A 26,366-nucleotide genomic window follows, 5' to 3' on the forward strand; every position below is an offset into this window, starting at 1 on the left:
CAACCCAAAGAAGCTGGACATTTGCTATCCTTTTCCAGCCGATGTCGTGGCCACCTGGTCTTCCCCACCCAAGGTGGACCCCCCTGTGGCCCGGCTGTCAAAGAACACGGCCATCCCTGTTCCCGACGGGTCCTCTCTTCAGTCAGCGGAGGACCGTCGCATGGAGACCCTGTCCAAGGGCATTTTTGCTGCCTCCGGTTCTGCCCTCAGACCGGTTTTTGCCTCTGCTTGGGCAGGGAAAGCAATCTCTGCTTGGGGTGCGCAGCTGGAACAGGAGTTGGACTCGGACATCCCCATCCAGGACCTACGTTCCTTGGCCCAGCTTATTATTCGGGCCGGGAATTTTGTCTGTGAGGCCTCCCTTGATGCGGGAGCCCTTATTGCACGCTCCTCCGCCCTGGCAGTTGCCGTCAGGAGGGAGCTCTGGCTGAAGGTCTGGAAAGCGGACGCTGCCTCCAAACGTTCCTTGGCGGGGCTACCGTTTGCGGGTTCCCGCCTTTTCGGGGTCCGCTTAGACGAACTTATTTCAGAGGCCACGGGTGGTAAAAGCACCCATCTTCCTCAACCCCAAGCCAGGGGCGCCCCCCGCGGACGCCCTGGTGCGTCTCGTTTTCGGTCCTCCCGCAGGGCCTCTGGGGCTCCCACCACAGCTGCCGCTTCGGCTCCTCCCCAGGACAAGCGTAGGAAGCCGTTTTTTCGGGCGCAGCCCTCCTGGCGCAAGCCGCAGGCTGCCCGCACACCCGCAGCAAAACAGTCCTCTGCCTGAAGGCGCGCCCCCACCCACCCGGGTGGGGGGCCGGCTCCTCCTTTTCAAGGACGTCTGGATGGCTCACGTCTCCGACGCCTGGGCCCTCGAAATTGTGTCCTCCGGATACAAAATCGAATTTGCATCCTTCCCTCCGGATCGGTTCTTTCGCTCCCGCCCCACGCGAGACCCGAAAGGCGCGGCTGCGTTCTCCGCGGCCGTTCAAGCCTTACTGGACAGGGGGGTGATTACCCCCGTTCCTCTAGAGGAAAGATTCCAAGGGTTCTACTCGAACCTCTTTGTAGTTCCCAAGAAGGGAGGTTCGGTGCGGCCCATTTTGGACCTCAAAAAGCTCAACCGTTTTCTCCTCCTTCGACGGTTTCAGATGGAGTCCCTCCGCTCCGCGGTGGCTTCCCTGGAGCAGGGAGATTTTATGTCTTCCATCGATATACAGGATGCCTACCTCCATGTTCCGGTAGCCCAGTGTCACCATCGCTTCCTTCGATTCGCCGTGGGGGACCTCCACTTCCAATTTGTCGCCCTTCCCTTTGGGCTGGCAACAGCCCCCCGGGTGTTCACCAAGGTCCTGGCCCCAGTTTTAGCCTTACTCCGTTCCAGGGGTGTTTTTCTGCTACCGTACTTGGACGATATCCTCATCAAGGCTCCGTCCCTTTCTCAAGCGGTTGCCAGCGTGGATCTCACTCTAGAGACTCTGGCGAGGTTCGGTTGGGTCATCAACTTCCCCAAGTCCTCCCTTCCCCCCTCCAGACAACTCGTCTTCCTGGGAATGCTTTTAGACACGGGAGCGGCGGAGGTACGTCTTCCCTCAGAAAAACGTCTGATCCTCCGTGGGGCGGTTCGGGGTCTCCTTCTCCACCGTCGACCGTCCTTCCGCTTCTGCATGCGGGTATTGGGGCAGATGGTTGCCTGCTTCGAGGCGATCCCATTTGCGCAGTTTCACTCCCGCCCTCTCCAACGGGCGATCCTCTCCTCCTGGGACAAATCGCCGCAGTCTCTGGATCATCCCTTCCATCTTTCGCCTCCGGTGCGGTCATCTCTCCGCTGGTGGTTACAGTCCCCTCTTCTGGGCAGGTCTTTTCTGCCACTCAACTGGTTGGTGGTTACAACCGATGCCAGTCTCTCGGGCTGGGGAGGCGTGTTTCCTCCCCGATCCGTCCAGGGCATTTGGTCTCCATCGGAGTCCAAACTCTCGATCAATGTCCTGGAACTGAGAGCGGCCCTTCTGTCTCTACGACACTGGACTCATCTGCTGAAGGGTCATCCAGTTCGTGTACAATCAGACAACGCCACGGCCGTGGCGTACATAAACCACCAGGGGGGCACTCGCAGCGCTGCAGCGATGCGGGAGGTCACCAGCATTCTCCGTTGGGCGGAAGCCCACGTCCCGGCCCTATCTGCAATTTTTATTCCAGGGGTGGACAATTGGGCGGCGGACTTCCTCAGTCGCACCACCGTCGACCCCGGCGAGTGGTCTCTTCACCCGGAGGTATTCGAGGCCATTTGCCTTCGTTGGGGCATACCGGACGTGGACCTCATGGCCTCAAAATTCAATCACAAGGTCCCCGCCTATCTGTCCAGGGCCAGGGATCCGGGAGCTTGCGGAGCCGACGCCCTCGTTCTTCCTTGGCGAGGCTTCGCGCGCCCATACATATTCCCTCCCATCCCTCTCCTGCCCAAGGTCCTTCGGAAGATCGCGGCGGAAGGCGTCTCGGTGATTCTGGTCGCTCCGGACTGGCCCCGCCGGTCTTGGTATGCCGACCTCATGCTGCTCCTGGCAGACGCGCCCTGGCCGCTGCCCGCCAGGGAAGATCTTCTCTCTCAGGGACCGATCTTCCACCCGCGTTTAGGGTCCCTACGTTTGACGGCGTGGTTGTTGAAACCACCGTCCTGACACGTAGGGGTTTTTCTGCGGACGTCGTCCGCACCATGATCCGCGCCCGTAAGCCGTCCTCTTCTAGGATCTATTATAGGACCTGGAGGACTTTTTTGGGGTTCTGTGCCGATCTGGGGATTCCTCCGCTCCGCTTTTCTCTCCCCACCGTTTTGTCCTTCCTGCAGAGCGGACTGGCCCAAGGTCTAGGCCTTAGTTCTTTGAAGGGTCAGGTATCTGCGCTGTCCATTTTGTTTCAGCGCCCACTGGCCCCCCTTGGTCCTGTCAAGACCTTCCTTCAGGGCGTGGCTCACGCGGTTCCCCCGTATCGCCCTCCGGTACCGCCCTGGGACCTGAACCTGGTTCTCTCAGCGCTCCAGGCTTCTCCTTTCGAGCCTCTGCGGACGGTTTCCTTGCGACTTCTGTCCTGCAAGGTTATTTTCCTTGTAGCCATCACCTCTCTTCGGAGGGTGTCCGAATTGGCTGCACTCTCCTGTCTGGAACCTTTTCCTAGTGTTCCACCAGGACAAGGTGGTTCTTCGTCCGGTCCCTTCCTTCCTTCCTAAGGTGGTCTCCGCCTTTCATCTGAACGAGGACATCGTTCTCCCCTCTTTGTGTCCTTCCCCTTCCCATCCGCGGGAGAGGAAGCTTCATCGCCTGGACGTTGTCAGGGCGCTCAAGATTTACCTGGAAGTAACCAGCTCTTTCAGGCATACTGACTCGCTCTTTGTGGTCCCGGAAGGGTCGCGCAGAGGGATGGCGGCATCCAAAGTTGCTATCGCCCGTTTTGTCAAGATGGCTGTTACTGAGGCTTATCTCGCCATGGGCAGGGTTCCTCCCCTTGGTGTTACCGCTCACTCCACTAGAGCGGTCGGGGCTTCCTGGGCTCAGAGAAATCGGGCTTCTTCGGAGCAGATTTGCAAGGCGGCCACTTGGTCCTCCTTGCACACCTTCACCAAGTTCTACAGGGTGCATACTCATGCGTCGGCTGACGCTGCTTTAGGCCGTCTGGTGTTGCAGGCGGCAGTTGATTGATGCCTCTGGTGTTGGTCTAGTTTGTTCTGGTCCCTCCCTTCTGGGACTGCTCTGGAACGTCCCATGGTTTCCTGTGTCCCCCAAGGAATATGGGCGAGAAAAGGAGACTTTTGTATTACTTACCAGTAAAGTCTCTTTCTCGCTCTTCCTTGGGGGACACAGCACCCGCCCTTCATTGGGTTACAGTTGTGGTTCCGGCTTGGTTGCCCCCGTTGGGGCTCGACAGTTCTTTTTCCGGTTGGTGGTTATCTTTCACTACTTGGACACGCAACTGGCAGTCTCTTCTCCAGGCTGAAGGGTATAGCTGATGGAGGAGGGGCTTACAGCTTTCGCTTAGTGTCACGCCTCCTAGGGAGCAGAGCTATACCCATGGTTTCCTGTGTCCCCCAAGGAAGAGCGAGAAAGAGACTTTACTGGTAAGTAATACAAAAGTCTCCTTTTTACAGTAGAAATCCATTTCTGAAGTTATTACACTTCGAAGTGATAACTTTGGCTCATCAGAGCCAATACATTCTAATACTGTACGGAGCGCTCACTACGTACAGTATTCAAATGAAGTATTATGCGAATAGACTTCGGATGTTTCATCCGAAGTCGATTCGCTCATCCCTACCCAGGACCACTGCCGATCAGCTGTTTGGAAAAGGTGCTGGCGGCTGAGCTGCGCCTAGGACATGTTACTGGAGAAGGCTGTGGCACTACTGCGAGCGCTGCTGGCTTCTCAAACAGCTGATCAGTGGGGGTCCCAGGTGTCGGATAGGTCATCACTATTAAAGTGAACGTTTAGAGTAACTGAATTTATTTAGGCACAAAGCTGCATAAACATGACTTTCTTAAAACTATACATTCCCTCTAAATGGGTTGTCTCATTGGCTCCAACTTTTTGTAAGGTTTCCATCATGTATGCAGCTTACCGTAGCCACGAGCCTGAGAGACTGCTGCCGTGCCCGAACCAGTTAGTAACCCCCATAATTTATCATGATGGTAATATTTGAAGTTAGCTTCGCTTGAGTCTGTATTGGCGTACTTTATGCCACATTTATCAAATGTGTCTGTCCGCCAGTTAAAACCAGAGAGCAACACATCTCCTTTTTTCTAATCTTTTTTTTTATATTCTGATTACAGATTTTTTTAATTCTATTTCCTGAAAATGATTAGGTGGGCGGCCATCTTGCCTGAGATGTTCTTTACAGCATTTAGAGAATTGCTTTATGGCAGCCACATGGGCCATAGACACAGTGGTCAGGAGGGGACCTCAGTGACTTCTATGGGAGAGTTTTCTAGGCATGATGTGTGACCTGTGCAGAGGTCACTGTACAAGGAAAGAATAGATGAGCTGTGACAATCACTTATTGTGAATGGTGGATCCTCTCATCTATACAAGGAGGTGATATCATTGCAGGCAGGATTAGAATGACAGATAAGCAGATAACTGCAGACCAAGAAGTGGCGCCTCTTATTAGTCTTAGTGGCTAGTGTGAGAACTGCAGGATTTTATAGTTTGTTTAAATACAGACATGAAAAAACATTTAAAATATCAAAAGATAAGTTAAAATGTTTCACATAAAAACATTTAAACAATAGGTCCTTTACTGATGACACATTCTTTAGACCTTTTTTCTAGAAAAGCTTCTCCAGTTTTCCTACCCCTCCCACCTACTGGAGTGAGATTGCAACTTTTTAAAAAGGGTCTTTGCGATAAATCTGGAGTCAAACTCCTTATCATAGCTAACCACAGCCACTTTCCCACCTGAAGTGAGTGGCGTAAAAATGCAAAAGAAAAAGCCCAAAAAACTCCAAAAGGCCCCTTTTGCGACTTTCTGAAGCCAGAATTTTGGAGTGAAGGTGTGATATATTCGGGTCTGTGACTGCACATGGATTTTTATTTTTTTTTTATAAATTTTCGACAATTTCCGATGTTTTGCAAAGTTACTTTATTACATCACATCAATGTATGCTGCAACTTGTCACTGGGGGGGAAAAAAATAATACAGAGATAGCACGTGTAAATGTGAATCCGTTACATCTCCAATACAAAGTGTAACAAACATATAACGTCATTGCACACAACATACAGGGAACATGGCAGCCCATTCAGGATGTGGCGACAAACTTGGAAAGAAAAAAAATAAACCAAACTTTGGGGAGTGAGCGCTGTGATATATTCTCTCCGTGTAATATTCTTAGCACTACTTGTTTCTCAGACATAACCTGGAAATTATGTGGACATAAAGTGCTGGAACAATATAACTTAAATTTACAAAAGATAAAATGGAAAACCATTATTTAACCGAGCAGTAAAGCACACAATGGAGACGGGTTATGACACGAGGCATGGTGACTGCGTCCCTGGCTTTAGAGGACTCCTGCTTCTGATCGCTTCGGCCTGGGCAGATTGACGTGCTCCAATTGTCCAGCATCTGAAATGTCATAGCTGGTCTTATACTTGGCCAGGATTTTCATCAGCGGTCTCAGCTTCAGCCACCACTGCTCCTTTGGAATTCTGTGTCTGGGTTTGGAAAGCAAGAAAGAAAATTTATTGTATACAATACAAATACTGTGACTTCAAGAGTCCTTGGAGGCGTAACTAAAAAAAAAACACTAAATTACTTCATTTAAAGGGAACCTGTCACCGGGATTTTGTGTATAGAGCTGAGGACATGGGCTGCTAGATGGCCGCTAGCACATCCGCAATATCCAGTCCCCATAGCTCTGTGTGCTTTTATTGTGTCAAAAAACCGGATTGATGGAACCCTAAGGAGTGCTTCTGTGGGGTTTCGTCCCGTACTTCCGTTCCGCAAAAAGATAGAACATGTCCTATCTTTTTGCGGAACGGCTGGATCGTGGACCCATTAAAGGCCTCTTTCACACGAGTGTGTCGGATTGGCTCCGGTTGTGTTCAGGGTGCGTTCAGTAAAACTTGCACCATTTTGCAAGCAAGTTCAGTCAGTTTTGTCTGCGAGTGCGTTCAGTTTTTTCCGCGCGGGTGCAATACGTTTTGATGCGTTTTTCACGTGTGTGATAAAAAAACTGAATGTTTACAAACAACATCTCTTGGCAACCATCAGTGAAAAATGCATTGTACCCGCACTTGCTTCCGGATGCAATGCGTTTTTTCACTGAAGCCCCATTCACTTCTATGGGGCCAGGGCTGCGTGAAAAATGCAGAATATAGAACATGCTGCGATTTTCACGCAAGGAGAACTGATGCATGAAAAAAAAAACGCTCGTGTACACAGACCCATTGAAATTAAAGGGTCAGGATTCAGTGCGGGCGCAATGCGTTCACGTCACGCATTGCACCCGCACGGAAAACTCGCTAATGTGAAAGAGGCCTAAATGTATCTCTGCTTGCTGTCATTCAGTAGGCATCTTTATGGAAGGAAATCTGTTCTGTCCATGTGACTGACGTATTGTACTGTAATTTCAGATATGGATGGCTATAATATACTAATGTATATAACAGGCCAATAAATCAAAGAATATATGACTTCTCTTATCGTTCCTAACTAAACACTATGCACTGAACAACGTTGAGCTGAGCTGAATAAGAAAATTAAAGGTGTTGTCTCAAGGAGACAGCCACGTCTTGACACTCGTCTATCTTGGCTCAGTGTTCAGGCATTCATGATGAGCGGCTCCAGTTCTGGCAGAAACATGCAGGCTTTGTATTGCAAGGATGGACATTTACAGTTCTATATTGCAGTATACAGTACTGGGTGGCATATGTAACTCAACGTCTGGGCTTTAAGGCTAGGTTCACACCTGTGGCTGAAGTTTCAGCAAGAATACTGGACAAAAAGAAAATGCTGCATTAAGCAGTAGTTTGTCTGGCAGAATGCTGGAAATCCTAATGGAAACACGCTGAATCCCATTATAGTCAATATGATTTGGTAGGTGTCACTGGTGTCTGGCATATACCGGATCTGGCGCTGCAGTTTTAAGGTTCTTATAACAGAATAGAAAAACTGAAGAGGACTGCAGATGTGAACCTAGACTAAAAAGGCAAAAGGACATCAGGGCATCTTCAGTGGTTCTGCATTCAAGCATGAAAATTGCAAAAAGGAGCTTCCACCTTTCTCAGGCTGAGCCATTGAAGGTCTGCTGCCGTCCTTGTGTGATCATGTGGATCCTCCGCCGACAGGTGTGAACTGGCGGTTTTGGATGGACTGTTAGGCCTCTTTCACACGGGCGTTGCGGGAAAATGTGCGGGTGCGTTGCGGGAACACCCGCGATTTTTCCGCACGAGTGCAAAACATTGTAATGCGTTTTGCACTCGCGTGAGAAAAATCACGCATGTTTGGTACCCAAACCCGAACTTCTTCACAGAAGTTCGGGCTTGGGATCGGTGTTCTGTAGATTGTATTATTTTCCCTTATAACATGGTTATAAGGGAAAATAATAGCATTCTGAATACAGAATGCATAGTAAAACATCGCTGGAGGGGTTAAAAAAATAAAAAAATAAATTTAACTCACCTTAGTCCACTTGATAGCGCAGCCGGCATCTCCTTCTGTATTCTTTCTTTAGGACCTGGGTAAAGGACCTTTGATGACGTCACTCCGGTCATCACATGATCCATCACCATGGTAAAAGATCATGTGACGTACCATGTGATGACCGGAGTGACGTCATCAAAGGTCCTTGACCTATAATTAATGCTCACCACAGGTCCTATTCAACAAAGGAGACAGAAGGAGATGCCGGCTACGCGATCAAGTGGACTAAGGTGAGTTAAATGATTATTATTTTTTAACCCCTCCAGCGCTGTTTTACTATGCATTCTGTATTCAGAATGCTATTATTTTCCCTTATAACCATGTTATAAGGGAAAATAATAATGATCGGGTCTCCACCCCGATCGTCTCCTAGCAACCATGCGTGAAAATTGCACCGCATCCGCACTTGCTTGCGGATGCTTGCGATTTTCACGCAACTCCATTCATTTCTATGGGGCTTGCGTTACATGAAAAACGCACAAAGAGGAGCATGCTGCGATTTTCACACAACGCACAAGTGATGTGTGAAAATCACCGCTCATGTGCACAGCCCCATAAAAATGAATGGGTCAGGATTCCGTGCGGATGCAATGCGTTCACCTCCCGCAACGCATCCGCGCGGAAAACTCGCTCGTGTGAAAGGGGCCTTACTGCTCTACGCTAGTCTGTGTTGAGACTGTTGTGCGCTGTCCATAAATGAAACATTAACAAAGCTTATGGATCCTGAGAGATGACCAGTGACGGAGATACGGCTTCTGTATGGGATAGGCACTTACTTGAAATCAGTTTCGTCTCTGAGTTGCATAACCGGCTGGAAGACGAGAGCCCGTCTGCGCATCCCTAATAGACATACACTGTCTTCTGTGTTAGCAAATGTTTTGCCTGGAAATATGCAGAACAGCATTAATTAGCAGGTCAGAGCTCCAGGCCGGGCAATGATCATTTCAGGCAATCATTAGCTTTAGACAATCTAATCTGCAAGGAGAAAGCTCACAAATCATCAATCATGATATTCATAGGGACACAACTGGTGGTGTAGAACTGTCCTTGCATTTACACATTTTAGCCCAAAATTATACTGCTGACATGGTCATTTCATGATCTATTGCAGGGATGCCCAACCTGCGGCCCTCCAGCTTCTGCAAAACTACAACTCCCAGTATGCCTGGAAAGCCCACATCTATTAGGGCAAGCTGGGAATTGTAGTTTTGCAACAGCTGGAGGGCCGCAGGTTGAGCATCCCCGATCTATTATTGCATTACTATGCTGAGCTCACACTGAGGTGAAGTACCCCTTACAGCCTGCGGAGGTGCTATTACATTCTGTTAACAGCAAGTAATAATACACCAGTGCAGGATGTGAAAAGCAGCGTCTACTATACTACAAAAAACACCAGTCAGTCAGCAAGATACGTCCTTCTGTCTGTACCGTGTCCTAGCCTGTATCTTTACTTTAGCATGCTCACAAGACTGAGGGAGAGAAAGCTGGGTTCTCCTGGGCAGCCTTGTCCTACAAAATGAGGGTAGGTACAAGGAATGCTTCCCAGAAGTAAAGTCTGCAATTAGTATAGGAAAGGTGGAAGTATAGTTAGAATGATCTACAGGTACATTATACAGTAGTTCCCCTATTTGTTATTCATTACCAGTTTTTCCATGAAAAAAAAACTTGGGTGTGAAAGTAAATCTCCACCATTTATCACCACGTTTGCAGATTCAAAATTCTGTACTGATTCATTTTTTAATATATCATTATTGCAACAGGAGCGTTGTTTTCTGAATACAGAGCTCCAAATCTCCTGCACACAGACTTATAACATTCTGTCTGCCTGCAGCCACCACTAGAGGGAGCTAACTGCATACTGTGCTTACTGCTCTTCAAATTTACAGTATGTCTAGGCAGAGAATGTGGAGTTCTGTTTGAGAAAACCAAGACTCCAACCCTCTATAAGGCCTCTTTCACACGGGCGTCACGTTTTGGCTCCGGATGCGTCCCGGGTGCATTGCGGCAAACCCGCGCGAGTAGGTACGCAATTTCAGTCAGTTTTGACTGCGATTGTGTTCCGTTGTTCAGTTTTTATCGTGCGGGTGCAATGCGTTTTGCATGCGCGTGATAAAAAACTGAATGTGGTACCCAGACCCGAACTTCTTCACTGAAGTTCAGGTTTGGGTTCAAGGTTGTGTAGATGTAATTATTTTCCCTTATAACATGGATATAAGGGAAAATAATAGCATTCTTAATACAGATTGCTTAGTAAATTAGGGCTGGAGGGGTTAAAAAAAATAAAATAATAATAATTGAACTCACCTTAATCCACTTGTTTGCGCAGCCCAGCTTCTCTTCTGTCTTCTTTCTTCAGGACCTGAGTAAAGGACCTTTGATGACATCACTGCGCTCATCACATGGTCCATCACGGATGTGACGGACCATGTGATGAGTGCAGTGATGTCACCACAGGTCATTTTCCTCCTGCACAGCAAAGAAGAAGAAAGAAGAGAAGCCGGGCTGCGCGAACAAGTGGATTAAGGTGAGTTAAATTTATTTTTTATTTTTTTAACCCCTCCAGCCCTATTTTAGTAAGCATTCAGTATTAAGAATGCTATTATTTCCCCTTATAACCATGTTATAAAGGAAAATGATATAATGATCGGATCCCCATCCCGATCATCTCCTAGCAACCATGCGTGAAAGTCGCACCGCATCCGCACTTGCTTGCGATATTCACCCAGCCCTATTTATTTCTATGGGGCCTGCGTTGCGTGAAAATCACCGCTCATCAGCACAGCCCCATAGAAATGAATGGGTCCGGATTGAGTGCGGGTGCAATGCGTTCACCTCAATGATAGCTACCATTAGAATTAGATACCTCCTATGCAGGAAGCAATGCAGGAGACCAGAACACCTGCCAAGGACCCTAGCATCAGACTAATTGGGGATAGGTTCCCTTTAAGAGAACCTGTCATCAGCACATAGAGGAGATCAGTCATCTTTTGGGATATCCTATCAGCAATCCAATCCACCAGAATTTATCTTGGGCCCAAAAAATGTCTGTCTGCTCCATGTGTGATGAGTTGGGTCTTTCCACCACCGTAGGAGAGTACTTGTTAGTTCTTGAACAGAAAAACCTGGTTAGTGGAAGGAAATAGGAGATATACAATGAAGTGACCCCCTACACACAGGAACAAGAAGGGATTGACAATATGTACATCAAGTAATAATGAGACATTACCTTCCTCTAAGTATCCCGAGTAGCCAGGAAAGAAAATATAAAAGCAAAAAAGAAAGTATATTTAGCTACTTAAGTCTCTACCATCTATCATGTGCGCCAAGCAGACAAGTCCACAACAGGAAGCAAAACGTGCCAGCGGGGGCTCCTTAATAAATCTCATATACAGTGCAATGTCAATGGCAGTAGCTGAGTGCAGAATATACAACGTAAATGTATCATCTATATGGGGAACCAAATTAAAGGGGTTGTCTCACTTCAGCAAAAAGCATTTATTACGTAGAGGAAGTTAATACAAGGCCATTACTAATGTATTGTGAGTGTCCATATTGTTTCCTTTGCTGGCTGGATTCATTTTTCCATCACATTATACACTGCTCGTTTCTATGGTTATGACCACCCTGTAATCCATCAGCAGTGGCCGTGCTTACACGCTATAGTAAAAAGCACCGACCTACATGAACTCCAGAGAGGCCAGTGCTTTTTCCTATATTGTGCAAGCACGACCACCATTACTGAATTGCAGGGTGGTCGTAACCATGGAAACAAGCAGTGTGTAAAGTGATGTAAAAACGAATCCAGCCAGCGAAGACAGCAATATGGACAATCACAATACATTAGTAAGTGCCTTGTATTCACTTTCTCTACATGATAAATGGCATTTGCTGAAGTGAGACAGCCCCTTTAAATCTACACTGGATGTACCAGAAACGCATCAGGTATCGGAGGTCACCGACTACATTTCACCCACACAAAGGCTGCATCTGAACTAACATGAAGAATGATATTTATCAATACTGGCAGAAAGGCCTCTTAAAGGGCCGGCATACATGAAGCCGTGTAGTTCCAGTAAGGGTCTGCTCCACTTTTCACCCATGCGTCATTACCGTTCCCCTGTCCCCGTGTGTGAATGCAGACATATTCACTCATGTTACCCTTTCTGTAGGTCTCTTGCAGCTTCCTGGAGAGCCACTGAATAGCTTTAGCTGAGATTTTTGTGCCGAAATTTCTATCAAATGGTGAAGGAGCGCCGCCCTGCAAGAAGAAGTTGACGATGGTGTAATGTTAGAACTGTACAAGTCTGGTCACATATTATTACCTACAACCCTCAAAGGAATTTTCCACTGTGTAAAAAACATCTCTCCTTTATTCTACTGCGCTAAAAAAGAAGCAGAAGGAGAGCAGCCATCATCGGTGGGACCATTTTACAGATCGGTGGAAAGGCTCGCCTGGATGGGTTGCACTTGGTACGGTAGATTGTGGTAGCTGGTGCCGCCAAGCTTCTTCCCTCAGAACACATGGTGCTAGGTTAGAGAATGTAGAAGCAGTGGTGCAACCAGGAAGGTCCAGACTTCGGGCTCATGCACACGAACATGTGCCGGCCAGGCCCGCAAACAGACATTTTTTATTTTTTTTTTGCGGTGCAGACAGATCGCGAACCTATTCAAGTTAAATGGGTCCGCATCCGTCTGCGGAAACCGGACGGATGTTGCCTGTGCATTAGGGACCGCAAATGCACGGAACACCTTACACACTTTCATGTGCTTGAGGCCTTAGAAGTTAGTTATAAACTTTTATTTATTGTTTCTACAGATTACGCGTTTCAAGGCCGGAACGGCCCGTTCTTCAGATCGAAAAACGTTTATTGATCTGAAGAAGGGGCCATTGAAATGAGTAATCTGTAAAAACAATAAATACAAGTTTATAACTCACCTCTAAGTCTGGACCTTGCTGGTTGCGCCTCTTCTTTATTCTCCTGTGCTGCTCACCTTCTAATATGGGGTTTTTACCTGTATTGCTATTATCACCCGATCCAGGAATCTAGTCATGTGACCCTGTTCGCTCTCTACTATTTCCTGTGACATCAAGTCAGAGCAGTGGTGTCTTCCAAGTGCTGGAGGATGAACGCCCATCTAAATTACATAAGTGGGCAGGTACCCCGATCCTCCACATTTTCTGCAGTGAAACAGAACCGCCGACGACTGCGTTGTAGACATCTGATCGCCAACACTGCCTGCGCATCGCCGACAGTCCCCCGCTTTACTACCCAGAATGCAGAGGATCCGAGGAATCCACCCAATCCACACCCATGTAAATTAGCTGGGTGTTCACACTACAGCACTAGGGCGATACCGGAAGTCACTGCTGCAAGTCGTCAGACAAGATGGTAGAGAGCACAGCGGACAGGGTCACGTGGCCGGATTCCTGAGAGGGCGCTATATTAGAAAGTAAGAGATGGCTGCACATTAGACTATAGGAGGTGGGTGCTAAGACAGTGGAAAACACCTAAAACTCTAGACTTGTATATTAAATATATAATTGAAGGTCAAACTACTTCTCTGATGGTTAAAGGGGTTATCCCATGAATAATTCAATAAAAAAAATTGAAAGTAGCAGCTCAGGGGCATGTCATTTCTGCTGCAGCTGGTGGCAGTTGAAGGATGGAACTGAGCATGTGCGACCACCTCAGTGAGGTGGACAGAGAATTTAGAAAACAGGTGGCGCTATACAAATACATTTCAGTGAATAAATCAGTGGGTATACTAAATTTATAATTACATGCAGTTACATATGTATTCAGATCCAGGTGTTGGTTAGAAAATGTAGGATATTTTTCATGGAACAAACCCCTTTGAAGATTTCACATACTTTTACTGTATAGACAATGACTGGGAAGCTGGCCTCACATACCAAGAATTGTGCCGGGTTACTGCAGCTCAACTTCCATTCACGTGAATGGAAACCCAGTGGATGGAGACGTCTGTTTCCGGCACCAGGGGGTTGCAGCTAGCTGATGGGTGGGATGCCATGTGCCCGACCCTCACCAATCTGATATCAATGACCAATCCTGAAGATAGTTCATCAATATCTAGATCCTGGAGAACCCCTTTAACCCTTTCCATGCACTGCACCCTTGGCACGTGGCTTCCCATACGTTACCTGCTGCATGTGGCCCAGCACATTCTTTCTGCAGTCAAACACTCCCCTCCCTTCCTCAGAGTAGAGCTGATAAATGAAGTCGGTGGTGTAGTTTTCATTGCTGTTCTCATTCCTGGAGGGGTAAATACAAAAGATACGATGGCTATAAATCTCGACAATCTGTGCATGAGAGGCGTTGAAAGGTTTAGGAAATGCTTTAAGGGAATGCTTTAAGAAAAAAAGAAAATGCATTTCTGTTGCCACATACCAAGAGCCATAACTTTATGTTGCACCGTTCACACAGCTGTATGAGGGCTCTTTTTTTTGCAGGATGGTTTGTAGTTTTTATTGATACCATTTTAACCCCTTAAGTGCCCTACATGTACGGTGCTGGTGGACGTGACTTAAGGACCAGTGCCGTACATGTACAGCGGGCTGATTGGGCGGGTGCAGGAGCTGCGCCCATCCGCCCGATCAGCGGCACGGACCCGGCAGTCACTGATAGCCGGGCCCCTGCTGCATACGCCGGCATCGGTGAAAACACTGATGCCGGCGTGTCAACCCCTTGTATGCCACGGTCACAGCCTCCCGCGGCATGCAGAGGGTACGGGTGCCCTCTGCTTCCCCATCGGGTCCCCGTGCTGCAGTGGCAGGGACCCGATGGCAGAGAAGGCAAGCCCGATGCCTTCTAAGGAAGCCTGTGAGATCCAGCCCTTAGGCTGGGTCTCACGGGTAGGCTGTCAGCATAAAAGCTGACACCCAATGCATTACAATACAGGTTGTATTGTAATGCATTGCAGAGGGGATCAGACCCCAGAAGTCGAAGTCCCAGAGTGGGACAAAAATAAAAAGTTTTTTAAAAAAAAAAGTGTTTTTCATAATAAAAAAAAAAGAAAGTTTCAAGTAAAAAAAAAAAATTCCCAAAATAAAACACATAAAATTATAAAAATAAAATAGAAAAAAAAAAAAGAAAGGGATTCACTGACGGTGGAGGATTAAAATTAACCTTTATTATTTATTTGTAAAAACAGTGTGTGACACACTAGGGGGAAGGATACACTTAAAGCCTGAGTACCTACATACAAGCACCAGGACTGAATGCCTATGGCCTCATGCACACGACCGTTGTTTTATTCCGTGTCCGTTGCACCGTTTTTCGTGATTTTCTGCGTTGAAAACTCGGCTGATGCACCGTTTGCCATCCGTGTCCGTGATCCGTGGTCCCAGTCCGTCAAAAAAATATAACCTGTCCTATTATTTTTGCGGACCCATTCAAGTCAATGGGCCCGCTAAAAAACGCGGAGGCACACAAGATTGTCATCCGCGTTTGCGTCCGTTTTTTTTTTCCTATCATTTGCATGGCAAACCTGTCTTAGACTTTTTTTTTACTTTCCTTTATGTCTGGTGGTCCTCTAAAAATAAAGGAAGACACACGGAAATACGGACATATATGGAAACGGAATGCACACGGAGTACCTTCCATTTATTTTTGCGGACCCATTAAAATGAATGGTTACGTATACGGTCCACAAAAAAAACTGAACGGACACGGAAAGAAGATACGTTCGTGTGCATGAGCCCTTAGGCTAATAACTTTAGAATAAGGCCTCTTGCACACGACCGTATGGCTTTTTCAGTATTTTGCGGTACGCAAAAAACGGATCCACAAAAAATACGGATGACTTCCGTGTGCATTCAGTTTTTGCGGAACAGAACAGCTGGCCCCTGATAGAAAAGTCCTATCCTTGTCCGTAATGCGGACAATAATAGGACATGTTCTATCTTTGAAAGGAACGGAAATACGGACATACGGAAGGCATACGGAGTACCTTCTGTTTTTTTTTGCGGATCCATTGAAATGAATAGTTCCGTATACGGTTTGTATACGGAACGCAAAAAACGGAACGGAAACGGAAAAAAAAACGGAGGCCTAAGGCAGTTTTGAGAACTGGTGGTATGTGGGGAAATCTGTTGGTCAGGATACATGTATATTAGTGGACAACCCCTTTAAGATTCCTTTCTAAACAGATCCCAATCAATGTCATTCTCATAATGAGGTTCTTTACATTTCTATCGGATTTCTGGTATTGTTGATGCTGCAGACTATACCGCGCTTGCTGTGTCCTATTAAAGAAAGTGAATAATGCAAATTTAGGTCTCATTCACACGACCGTAAGCCACCCGTGCCTGTATTACGGACCGCAAACGGCAGTTCCGCAATATACAGGCACTGGCTGGCTGTGTGAATTCCATATCACGGATGGAGGCCCATTGACTTGAATGGGTCTGCAATCCGCAAGATACGGAGCAGAAGCACGGAAAGGAAGCCTAAGGAAACACTTGGAAGCATTATCCGTGGGTTTTGGGGTTCAAGCCTCCGCACCGCAAGAGATAGAACACGTCCTATCTTTTGCCGTATATTGCGGATAGCAGACCCATTCAAGTCACGGACAGCTTACGTTTGTGTGAATGAGGTCTTAAATAAAGGCAAAGAAATACCCTAATAAAATCCGTCTAGGTCATGCAATGGCATGTGATGTATGTACCTCAGGACGAGGCCTCTCTGAATGCCCGTCTTCATCTTTTCTGTTAAATGCTCCACATTCGCCTACGTGAAAGGATAAAATAGGCATTGTATACAAGTAATAACTTTTATTAAAAATATGGAAACATAAACATGATTTCAGCAATTTTGAACCAGTCAAGTCATCGGTATCAGATCGGCGGGGGTCTGACACCTGGGATCCCTGCCGATCGGCTGTTAGAAGAGGTCGGTACTCCCTGTGCTCCGCGACCTCTTCCTAGGCCATGTGATGTCACCGTACATCAGTCACATGGCCTAGTTGCAGATCATTCCCATTGAAGTGAATGGGGCTGAGCTGCAATACCAAGCACAGCCACTATACAATGGATGGCGCTGTGCTTGGAGAGCTGACACCAGAGCTCCGGTAGGCGCAGCAGCTCCCTGGAACAAGTGGTCGGTGAGGGTGTTGGCACCTAAAAATAGGTCATCATTATATTTACCAGCATAAACCCTTTAATACATCCCCCCTCCATTGTGCGCTAAAAATGCCCCAGAATTGGGTGCAAAATAGGCAGCCAGAATAATAAATGTGAGAATATTTGTAATCACCTGAAGTTCACGAATGTCAAACTGCTCCTCAAAGATGTAGGCGGCATCAGCACCTGCAGCCAGTCCTCCCATGTTGGCCAGGTAGCCACAGTATCCTCCCATCGTTTCGATGATGAAGACTCGCCTCTTCGTTCCGCTGGCAGATTGTTTGATGCGATCGCAAGTCTAATTAAAATGCACAGTGCAAAACATATACATAGTGATATCAGATCGAAAACCCAACAACATGTCCCAGGCCTATACGCTGGGTATGCGCTGGGGCTCATCTATCACCCCAGCACTTTTGTTTCCGATATGTATTTTTTCTTAAAGCTACGGTAGATCCGCCTACAGATCCCAGTCATTTCTTGCCATTCACTGCAGCAGCTGATGACACCGACATGCAAGGAATAGAAATATGAATGGGGCCTGAATGTTTCAGTGTCTCACATCATGAAGGTCTATGATCTAACTTGAAGGAGGAAGATGAGATGTAACCACGTGAAATAGTCTGAGTCACTGTAATGACATCCTGCCACTTATCGCTTTCCTGCCGTTCCCTCTTTCATCATCTTATCATACGGCAGTACACACTGCCTGTGCATTATATCGGAGGCTACATTGCATTGGTGGCGGCTGCTGATAACTAATAAGATGAAATCATGCCACTTGGGTGAATCTTGGGAGTCGGTGCTCCAGAAGTGATGCTTGGGCTCTGTTCACATGGTGGCTTTTTGACATCAGAATTTTGTTGTGGACTCTGCGCCACAAAGCCACCACTGCCGGCCGCCCAGAGTCATTGTTCTCAATGGAAGCGAATTGTAGCCGCATCATGTCCTTTCTTGGGATGGTCGCAGCTACAAACCGCCAGTATCCCACTGTACTCAATAGAAAGCGGATTCAGAGCGGCCGCCGTCAGCTTTTTGACTCGATATTGGTACCAAAATTCTGATGTCAAAAGCTGTCATGTGAACATCGCCTTACTGTATTTGCATCTACTTGGCAATAATACTTTGCTGGGGAAAAAATGTGCTATATGGCGCTTTAATGGATTCCAAAATACCAAAGGGACAGCCCCATCATTCTCATGTCTGGTATGGCTCTCTAGACTTCCACCAATTTTCAGGGTCTTGGAATAGGCCACCACTTGCCCTGGCTGGTGTACACCCTTAAAGAAGTTATCTGACCCCTGAAATGCCGCCCCATATGCCGGGCCCCTCACACACAATGTACTTACCTGGCTTCCCACTCCCTGCACCGCTCCTGGTCCCCGCACGGCCGCCGCTGCTTTTCCCCGTGCGCGGATGAAAACATCCAGTGTTGAGGAGAGGAGAGTGGGTTAGCCAATGGCAGGCAGTGACGGGGTGGAGCCTACCTAGCATCGCGGGTGACGCTAAGAAGGCTCCCCCTGTCGCCGCCTGCCATTGGCTAATCTCCCACCCCCCGGAGCCAGGTAAGTACATTGTATGTGAGGGGCCCGGGCATATGGGGGGGCATTTGAGGGGTCATATAACCCCTTTAATGCTGGACCTTGGTCAACAGGATCACAATAGGCTCTTTTCACCTTAAACGAGTTATGCCATGATTGATGTAAATTGTTCTGCTAGAATTATTTCAGGCTGGCAGCTCAGGGAGGGGGGTGTCCCTTCTGCTGTAGCTCTTTCCTTGCAACTGTCACAGCTTCTTTTCTTTTCAATTCTCTTCTTATTAGTTGTTATAATAAAATAAGAGACTGTTTACATTGTATCGATGTAGAAGAAATCAAGAACAATTATGACAAGTTGATATGCAACAGTCACAGCTTCTAACAGAAGAAAATAGCTGGTGGCAGTTGAAGATTTAAACTGAGCATGTGTGACCATTTCAGTGAGGTGGACAACGAAATAAGGAAAAGAACAAACAGCAGGTGGCGCTATACAGATAGATTTCTGTGACTATACTACATTTTTAATTACATGCAATTACAAATGTCTTCAGATCCAGGTGCTGGTCTGAAAAACATACAGGTGAAACTCGAAAAACTAGAATATTGTGCAAAGTTCATTTATTTCAGTAATGCAACTTAAAAGGTGAAACTAATATATGAGACTCATTACATGCAAAGCGAGATATTTCAAGCCTTTATTAGTTATAATTTGGATGATTATGGCTTTCAGCTTATGAAACCCCAAAGTCACAATTTCAGGGGGTATGGATTAATTAGCTGACTAGAGTGTGACACTTTGAGCCTAGAATATTGAACCTTTTCACAAAATTCCAATTTTAAGTTGCATTAATGAAATAAATGAACTTTTGCACGATATTCTAATTTTTTGAGTTTCACCTGTAGAATATTTTTCAATGCACAACCCCTTTAAAACTATTCTACTATACCTTGAACTTCCTGCTAATAGGAGCACTGAGGAGACGGCAGTGAAGAGATCAGACATAGTGAGTAGACAGTCGCAGCACTAGTGCTGTGATCGCCTCCCTGCTGACTGTTGGGTGGTGCACGCTGCTGTGGCGTCTACGCAGCTGCCAATCACACCGGCAATTGCAAACCTTTTCCAAGACGGAGACTGTTTTACATCATGTAAAGTCTGCTATAAGAAAAATTTCTCGGCTAACGAACTTGCAGAAAGACATTAATTATATTTTATTTGTCATTCATGAGTCATAGAACTGACGAGGTCAGCGATCTTGTGCATGACGCCATTTAAGCGACAATCTAAAAAAAAAAATCAAGACGTCTTACCTGCATAATGGCATTGAGTGCAGTGTCGGCGCCAAGACTTAAGTCAGTGCCAGGGACATTGTTGCTAATGGTGGCAGGCAGTATACACATGGGGATGCAAAACTCTTCATACGTGCCCCGAGCCTCAGCTAACTGCAGCATACCCTCAAAAGCCTGCGGTGGCAGCATGAATATGTGCTTAGCGGACGGTTAACGTATGTGTGTTAGTGGCTCCTTCTGTGTGGTGGGAGGTTTGGCTTCCCAAAGGCGTGGGAACGCAGTATAAGCTCCTAGATGTCAGGAACTTAACTGATGTTTTGGAACGTCAACGTGGACTCCTCTACTGTTAATGGTCTGATGATGTTCAGCATTACTGCAGTGCCCAAATTAATAAATAAAAAAATGAAAAGATAAAAAAAAACGAGGTGCAGTGGGGTTGCATTGGCGCAATTAAGTTCTGAAACGAAGGGGGGGTTACCCCATGCAGAGCAAAAAAAAAGGTTAAACGCTTAAGAGAAGGTCGCAGTGTTTAGGCATAGCGATCAGCAGAAGTGGAGAAGCGATGTCAGTGTTTAGAGAGCAGGTATTTCATATTATAATTTATTACTTGTTGGGCAGAAAGAGAGGATGAGAGTAAGGCTAGGTCTACACGATGACATTTGTCGCACCAATGTCGCGCAACAATTTTTAAGAATGGTAGTCTATGGTGTCGCACTGCGACATTCAAGATGGATTTTTCCACGACTGTCGCGTGGCAGCATGTCGCAGTGCGACACCATAGACTACCATTCTTAAAAATGGTCGCGCGACAGACACATGTTGCAGTGTAGTTGTGTTCACATGTCGCCGTGTAGACCTAGCCTAAAGGGTTAAAGCTGTCCATTTCTAGACCGAGAGACAAGAACTCATTTCCTTTTTGGCATAACACTAATGCTGGCCTAGTTTTATCTTGGCAGGGGGACACTTGGCGCTCTGCTTCTCCTCTAAAGCACGTTCCTCACGGCGACACCAGACAGTACAATACCAGCTCAACTGGGTCATGTGCTTTCTGTAAGTGCCTAAGGGGCTGACGCTAGACAGTACAATACTGGCACAGCTGGGTCATGCCCTATGTGAAGATGCCCACTGGGCTGACACCAGACAGTACAATACCAGCTCAACTGGCCCATGTCCTTTCTGTGAGTGCCTACTGGAGCGACACCAAATAGTTCAATACCAGCACAACTGGGTCATGTCCTTTGTGTAGGTGCCTACTGGGGTGACACTAGATACTGGGGTGATACCGGCACAACTGGATCATGCTATACTAAAGACAATATAGTGAAATCAACTTTGAAGTTAGTCATTTAACGCCGTTGTCTGCTTCTTACAATCCTGATTCTGCAACTAGAACCCCCCCCCCATCCCCATCCCCATCCCCATCCCCATCCCCATCCCCATCATCACATGTAATCTGTTGGAGATCATAGTTGTACATTGCCCTGCAGCGCCACCACAGGGTAAACAAAGGAAACTAAAAAGCCTAAGGCTAGTTTCACATCTGCGGTAAAGGTATCCGGCAGAGGAACAGCCTGCCAGAGTTCACCGGATTTGGCCTACCCGGATACTGCCATTCACTGCTGGAGCCCATTGACTATAATGGGATCTGTCCGGTTTTCAGAATAAGCGCTGGGTTTTGACCGGCCAAGAACTGGTGCATACACTGCTATGTGCATAGACCCTTAGGAATCCCAGAATCCTCAAAGTTATACATTTACCTTCCATTTACGGCCGAGGCCTCAGGACCTATCACATAATCATTTCTCTAGTCTTTACCAGTCATGACATTTTAACCCTTTGCTCATCCTTGAAGTGAAAGTTTTACTACATTACGTTTACATGGGTCCTTTTAGTATTGGATATTAATAGAAATATTAATCATAATAATGTAAAAGTAAAATAAGTAAAAATATTAATAATAAAAATGAGTGATTTTGTTCTCCGGGTGTCCAGTTAGTATTGTTGTAATGTCATTTTGGAAATATAAAAACGGCATTATGGAGCATTTTTTTTTATTACTCCACATGCTATATATTTATGCATACATGCTAAATGCATCCATATATAAATATTTTATGGGTAACGATGCAAAAGTAAGAGCACAGGAAGCATGGCATATTATTTAAAGGGGTTTTTCCGTCGTAAAAAAAAAAATAAAAGATGCCATATCACTATGATATGAAAGGGTCGAACATTGACTTAAAGGATAGCTGCAGAGGGAGAGCTTGTTAAGAACTCATTTGCATCCTTTTCTTCCCAGAATTCCAGAGGAGCACGTATGGCCTATAAGACTCCGCACGCCGATTAAGGCGCTCTTTCCCCAAGGAGAGATAGTACCCCCAAAAAAACAGTAAAGCTAAAACCTTTAATAATTATAATGGCCAAACACAAAAACTGTGCTATGTATACGTTGGACAACACAAACTGAAATGTGGTTCCAAGAGCACAGACCCTGCAATGGGCTTGATGGACCCTTGACTGGAATGACATTTCTGCAGAGGTTCTGATGCGCTCAAGGTGATCTTGCCATATCTCTAGCTTCAGGCTGGATCCTGGAGAAGTCATAGCTGGACAGCCGGCCCTGATCCATGCCATTTACTGTGATAAAAAGCCACTTACTTGCTAACGTCACAGTGGATTTTTTCTGAAGATACGTTTTTTGCGGAATGCCATCCAGCAGCATTCACTGGCTTTACTAATTCCAAGCGTTAAAGCCGCAGCAAATGCAGCAACTAACCACTAAGTCGGAGCTAGCAGTCTAGAAGTCGACTAAGCTGACACTACAAGCCACATGCAGGAATGAGGTGAGAATGAGCAGCCAGGAAAAGAGTAGGTTAAATAAAGCGCAAACAGCAAGACAGCAGCAGTATGCAGCAAGCAATACTCACCTGGACTCGCAGCTACCTGTGGGCTTATTGATCAGAGTTGCCAAAGAATTACATTTCCAAAGACATTATTTGAAGGCATCGGCCATAGAGATTATTGACCATTGGCTGAGCACTTATATGGAATGGGGGCAGCCAAATCGCTGGATAAAATCTTATATAAATTTGCCTATTTGTAAGTTTACGAGAGACCACAATGGATCCCTAACCCTCAATGACTTTCCCTAAGCCTTCCCCTCAGCATACCTTACTGAGCCCCCCATTCCAGCTACAGTACAATGCTTCCCGGGCCCTAATGCCCCTGGCTGACCTGCCTCCCTTCCCTACAGAGTCTCCAGGTGCCACTTCAAGTGGGAAAGCCATGGTGACACAAGGGTAGACCTACAATTTAACATCCTTCTCATGCTTTCTGTGTTGAGCACAGCCTAAATCGGAGAGGAAGTCTACTGTACTCCAGAAACAGCACCATTCTTATTATGAACACCTTGAGGGGCAATTTTTTTATGACTGCATTTTAATAATTTTGGGTTAAAAATCATTATTTTTCATATATACTCTTTATTAAAAAATGTCCGCAATTTTTGTCATAAAAGGCTATGTTTTAGCCTAGCTGTTAGCATCTTACTTTAACTTTGTGCCGTCATCTAATAACCCTTATTTCTAGATTACTAAGCCATGTTCTTATCAGTAAGATAAAAATTGTGCTATAGTGAGTGTCTAGGAGGTAAGAGATCAGAGATAAGGAGCCATCAGCTGAGCTGCCTGATGGAACAGATTGAAAATAGACAGCATGCTACTAGAGAATCTCGGTGCTGTACACAGAAAGGAGGTGACATTTTTTTAATGAAGACCAATTGAATTTTTTTTTTTTAGCTCAAAACAAGTTCAATGCAATAATAAAAAAAAGTTGCCCACAAATGTGTCCTTAGCCTTTAACTGTGGGCTATGTGGTTCTGCAGATCACACCCAATCGTTGTCTGCAATGGGTTCTGAGTATAACATCTCCACTAGCCTTCTTTTCTAGACAGTACCTTCTCCAGGATTTTTTCTGTATGGCTCTTTTTAATGGTTTACCAAGCTTTGTTTGTTCTATTAGGAAAGCTCATGATCATAATATTGTATAAGGAGATCCCCACCCATTTTAAAAATTAATACATTTCAAGGGGGTGGTCTTAGGCTTCCCAGACAGCACCAAGGCCTGCCCCATCTGTAGAACAGCTCACTAGGAACACTCATGAGTGATTGATTGTAGATCTGAATTCTTTGCTCTGATAAATAAGACCACGGTCAAGGGATTACAGTGTTGTGCAGGTTAGGCAAGTGTACTCGAATGAGTCTCATTAAACTTACATCAGTTATAGTGTTCAGAGCAGTATCTGCGCCAATGCTGAAATCTGAACCCGGCACATTGTTGGAGACAGTAGCAGGAACCATAACCATTGGGATACAGAATTCATCATATGTCCCTCGGGCAACAGTCAGTTCCATCAGTCCCAAGTAGGCCTGGGAGGCACAGGCACAGTGTAGGGAGGAAAAAGAAGACAGTCGTTGTAGGGGGGAAAAAACAAGACCTTAGGGGATCATGGGAAGAAGCCATTTCTACCACAGCACACAGATATACCGCTACATGGGAAGGAACCACTACACACACAGTACAATAACAGATATTCTAAACCAAACATAATATAATGTAATGAACATAATAATAATATAATGAACATAACACTACACATAAAATAACATATGACAGTAGAAGGCTACCCCCCCACACTTATCGGATATGCTCTGGATTTTCTTTCTGGATTTGAAGATGGAAAATCCGCAGAGGAATACCGTACAAGCAAATGACACATATAAAACATGCACGTTTTGTCGTGGATTGCCTGTGGAATTGAAGCAAAATCCATGGGTTTTTTTTTTCTGACCCTGAGGCTCCATTCACACAGGGGGGGTTTGCTAGAAAAATCTAGCAGTAGTGCTAAACCTGCCCCCCACTCCTGCACTGGAGTTCATCCTGCGGGTGTTTTATATGCGCCCAGAAAGGACTTTGCAAAACCCACTGTGTGAACAAGTCCTTAATAAGAAATGATGCAACGTATATGTTCTAATGTGTAATTAGACTATTTTAGTATTAAGATGCAGGTTTTCCTTTGGAGGATTTACACTAATATAAAAGGAGAACTGCTGATTCTACAAAGCCTATATATACCGTATATATCCTACAAAGTATATACGGTATATATATATATATAAACATCTAATAATACAAGTATTCTGACCAAAAACCTCAAGGGGCTACTGAGATTTTAAATCTATAAAGCTGTCAGCAGAATACATGATGTTGTTTTTGGCATCCTGAATTTTATGGTCCAGAAAGCACATTTTACCGTAAAACATTATGGGGATAAACGAAAGTGCCACAAAGAAGGTATAAAATGGGATTGAAAACTGGTGTTTTTGATCTCGCCCATGATTATGAAAGATGGGTGCCATTTTTAATCTTCCTCTGCAACGTTTTTTAAAACAGGGGTTTTCTGAGAGTTCAATATTGATGACCTATCCTCAGGATGGTGGAGGTTAGACTCCCGGTACCTCCACCCATCAGATGTTTGAAGATGACGTAGTGCAGCCTCCTCACAGCACATCATTCCCTTGTACATATGAACGTGATATCATTGGCCTAGGAAGAGGCCACCGAGCTCAACGGAGCGCGGCGCCCTCTTCAAACAGCTGATCGGCGGGGGTGCCGAGAGTCAGATCCCCACCAATCAGATACTGATGACCTATCTTGAGCATAGGCCATCAATATTGAACTCCAGGAAGCTTCTTTTACTGTTTACAAAGCCTCTGAAAAATGAGATCTTGAATCTGATTGGTTGCTGAACGACTCCTATACAAAACCCCTCCTCCTGCGTTAGTTTTCATAATTTCATCAGTGTGTCTGCTGACAGGAAAGATGAGAGAAATTTTAATTTGCTGTAATGAAACGGAGATCTTTCCAGAAATTCAGAAGAGACTTATTATCTATACCATCTCCTAATATATTAGTGTAGATACACCCAAGGCGACCTTACTCTTTAGGTTAAACTGGACATTAAATCCCGCTTCATACCTAGGACAGTAGGCAAGCAAGAAAGGTAAACTATAACAGAGAACCACAGGAATAAATTTGTGAGAGGACAGACATGTACCTCGAACCCCCCGATAACAAGCAGAGCATTGATGTTATGTACACGGATCTGGTCAGCAATTTGATCAAAATATTTTGCAGGCAAAGTTCTGAAATGTGAAAAAGAAAAGATGAA

The 26,366-nt window shown here is 45.9% G+C and overlaps 1 protein-coding gene across 5 annotated transcripts in view; it reads right to left on the minus strand.

The window, feature by feature from the left end:
• Positions 1–5,586: 5,586 nt before the first annotated feature.
• LOC121002790 (phosphofructokinase, platelet) overlaps positions 5,587–26,366 on the minus strand; it is a 91,265-nt gene continuing 70,485 nt past the window's right edge. Inside the window, exons 15-23 of one of the 5 annotated variants that reach the window (XM_040434331.1) lie at positions 26,253–26,340; positions 20,159–20,311; positions 17,446–17,610; positions 16,859–16,920; positions 14,334–14,445; positions 12,329–12,428; positions 11,397–11,402; positions 8,947–9,052; positions 5,587–6,180 (exon numbers count right to left, since the gene is read on the minus strand). In XM_040434331.1, the coding sequence (XP_040290265.1) occupies positions 6,027–6,180; positions 8,947–9,052; positions 11,397–11,402; positions 12,329–12,428; positions 14,334–14,445; positions 16,859–16,920; positions 17,446–17,610; positions 20,159–20,311; positions 26,253–26,340 (946 nt within the window). In that variant the 3' untranslated portion in view covers positions 5,587–6,026. Of the gene's footprint in view, positions 6,181–8,946; positions 9,053–11,396; positions 11,403–12,328; positions 12,429–14,333; positions 14,446–16,858; positions 16,921–17,445; positions 17,611–20,158; positions 20,312–24,411; positions 24,565–26,252; positions 26,341–26,366 lie in introns of all 5 variants that reach the window. The other 4 variants (XM_040434334.1, XM_040434330.1, XM_040434333.1 and 1 more) reach the window with 4 other exon arrangements.

Source organism: Bufo bufo, chromosome 5 (genome assembly GCF_905171765.1).
Source record: "Bufo bufo chromosome 5, aBufBuf1.1, whole genome shotgun sequence".
NCBI classification, from domain to species: Eukaryota; Metazoa; Chordata; class Amphibia; order Anura; family Bufonidae; genus Bufo; species Bufo bufo.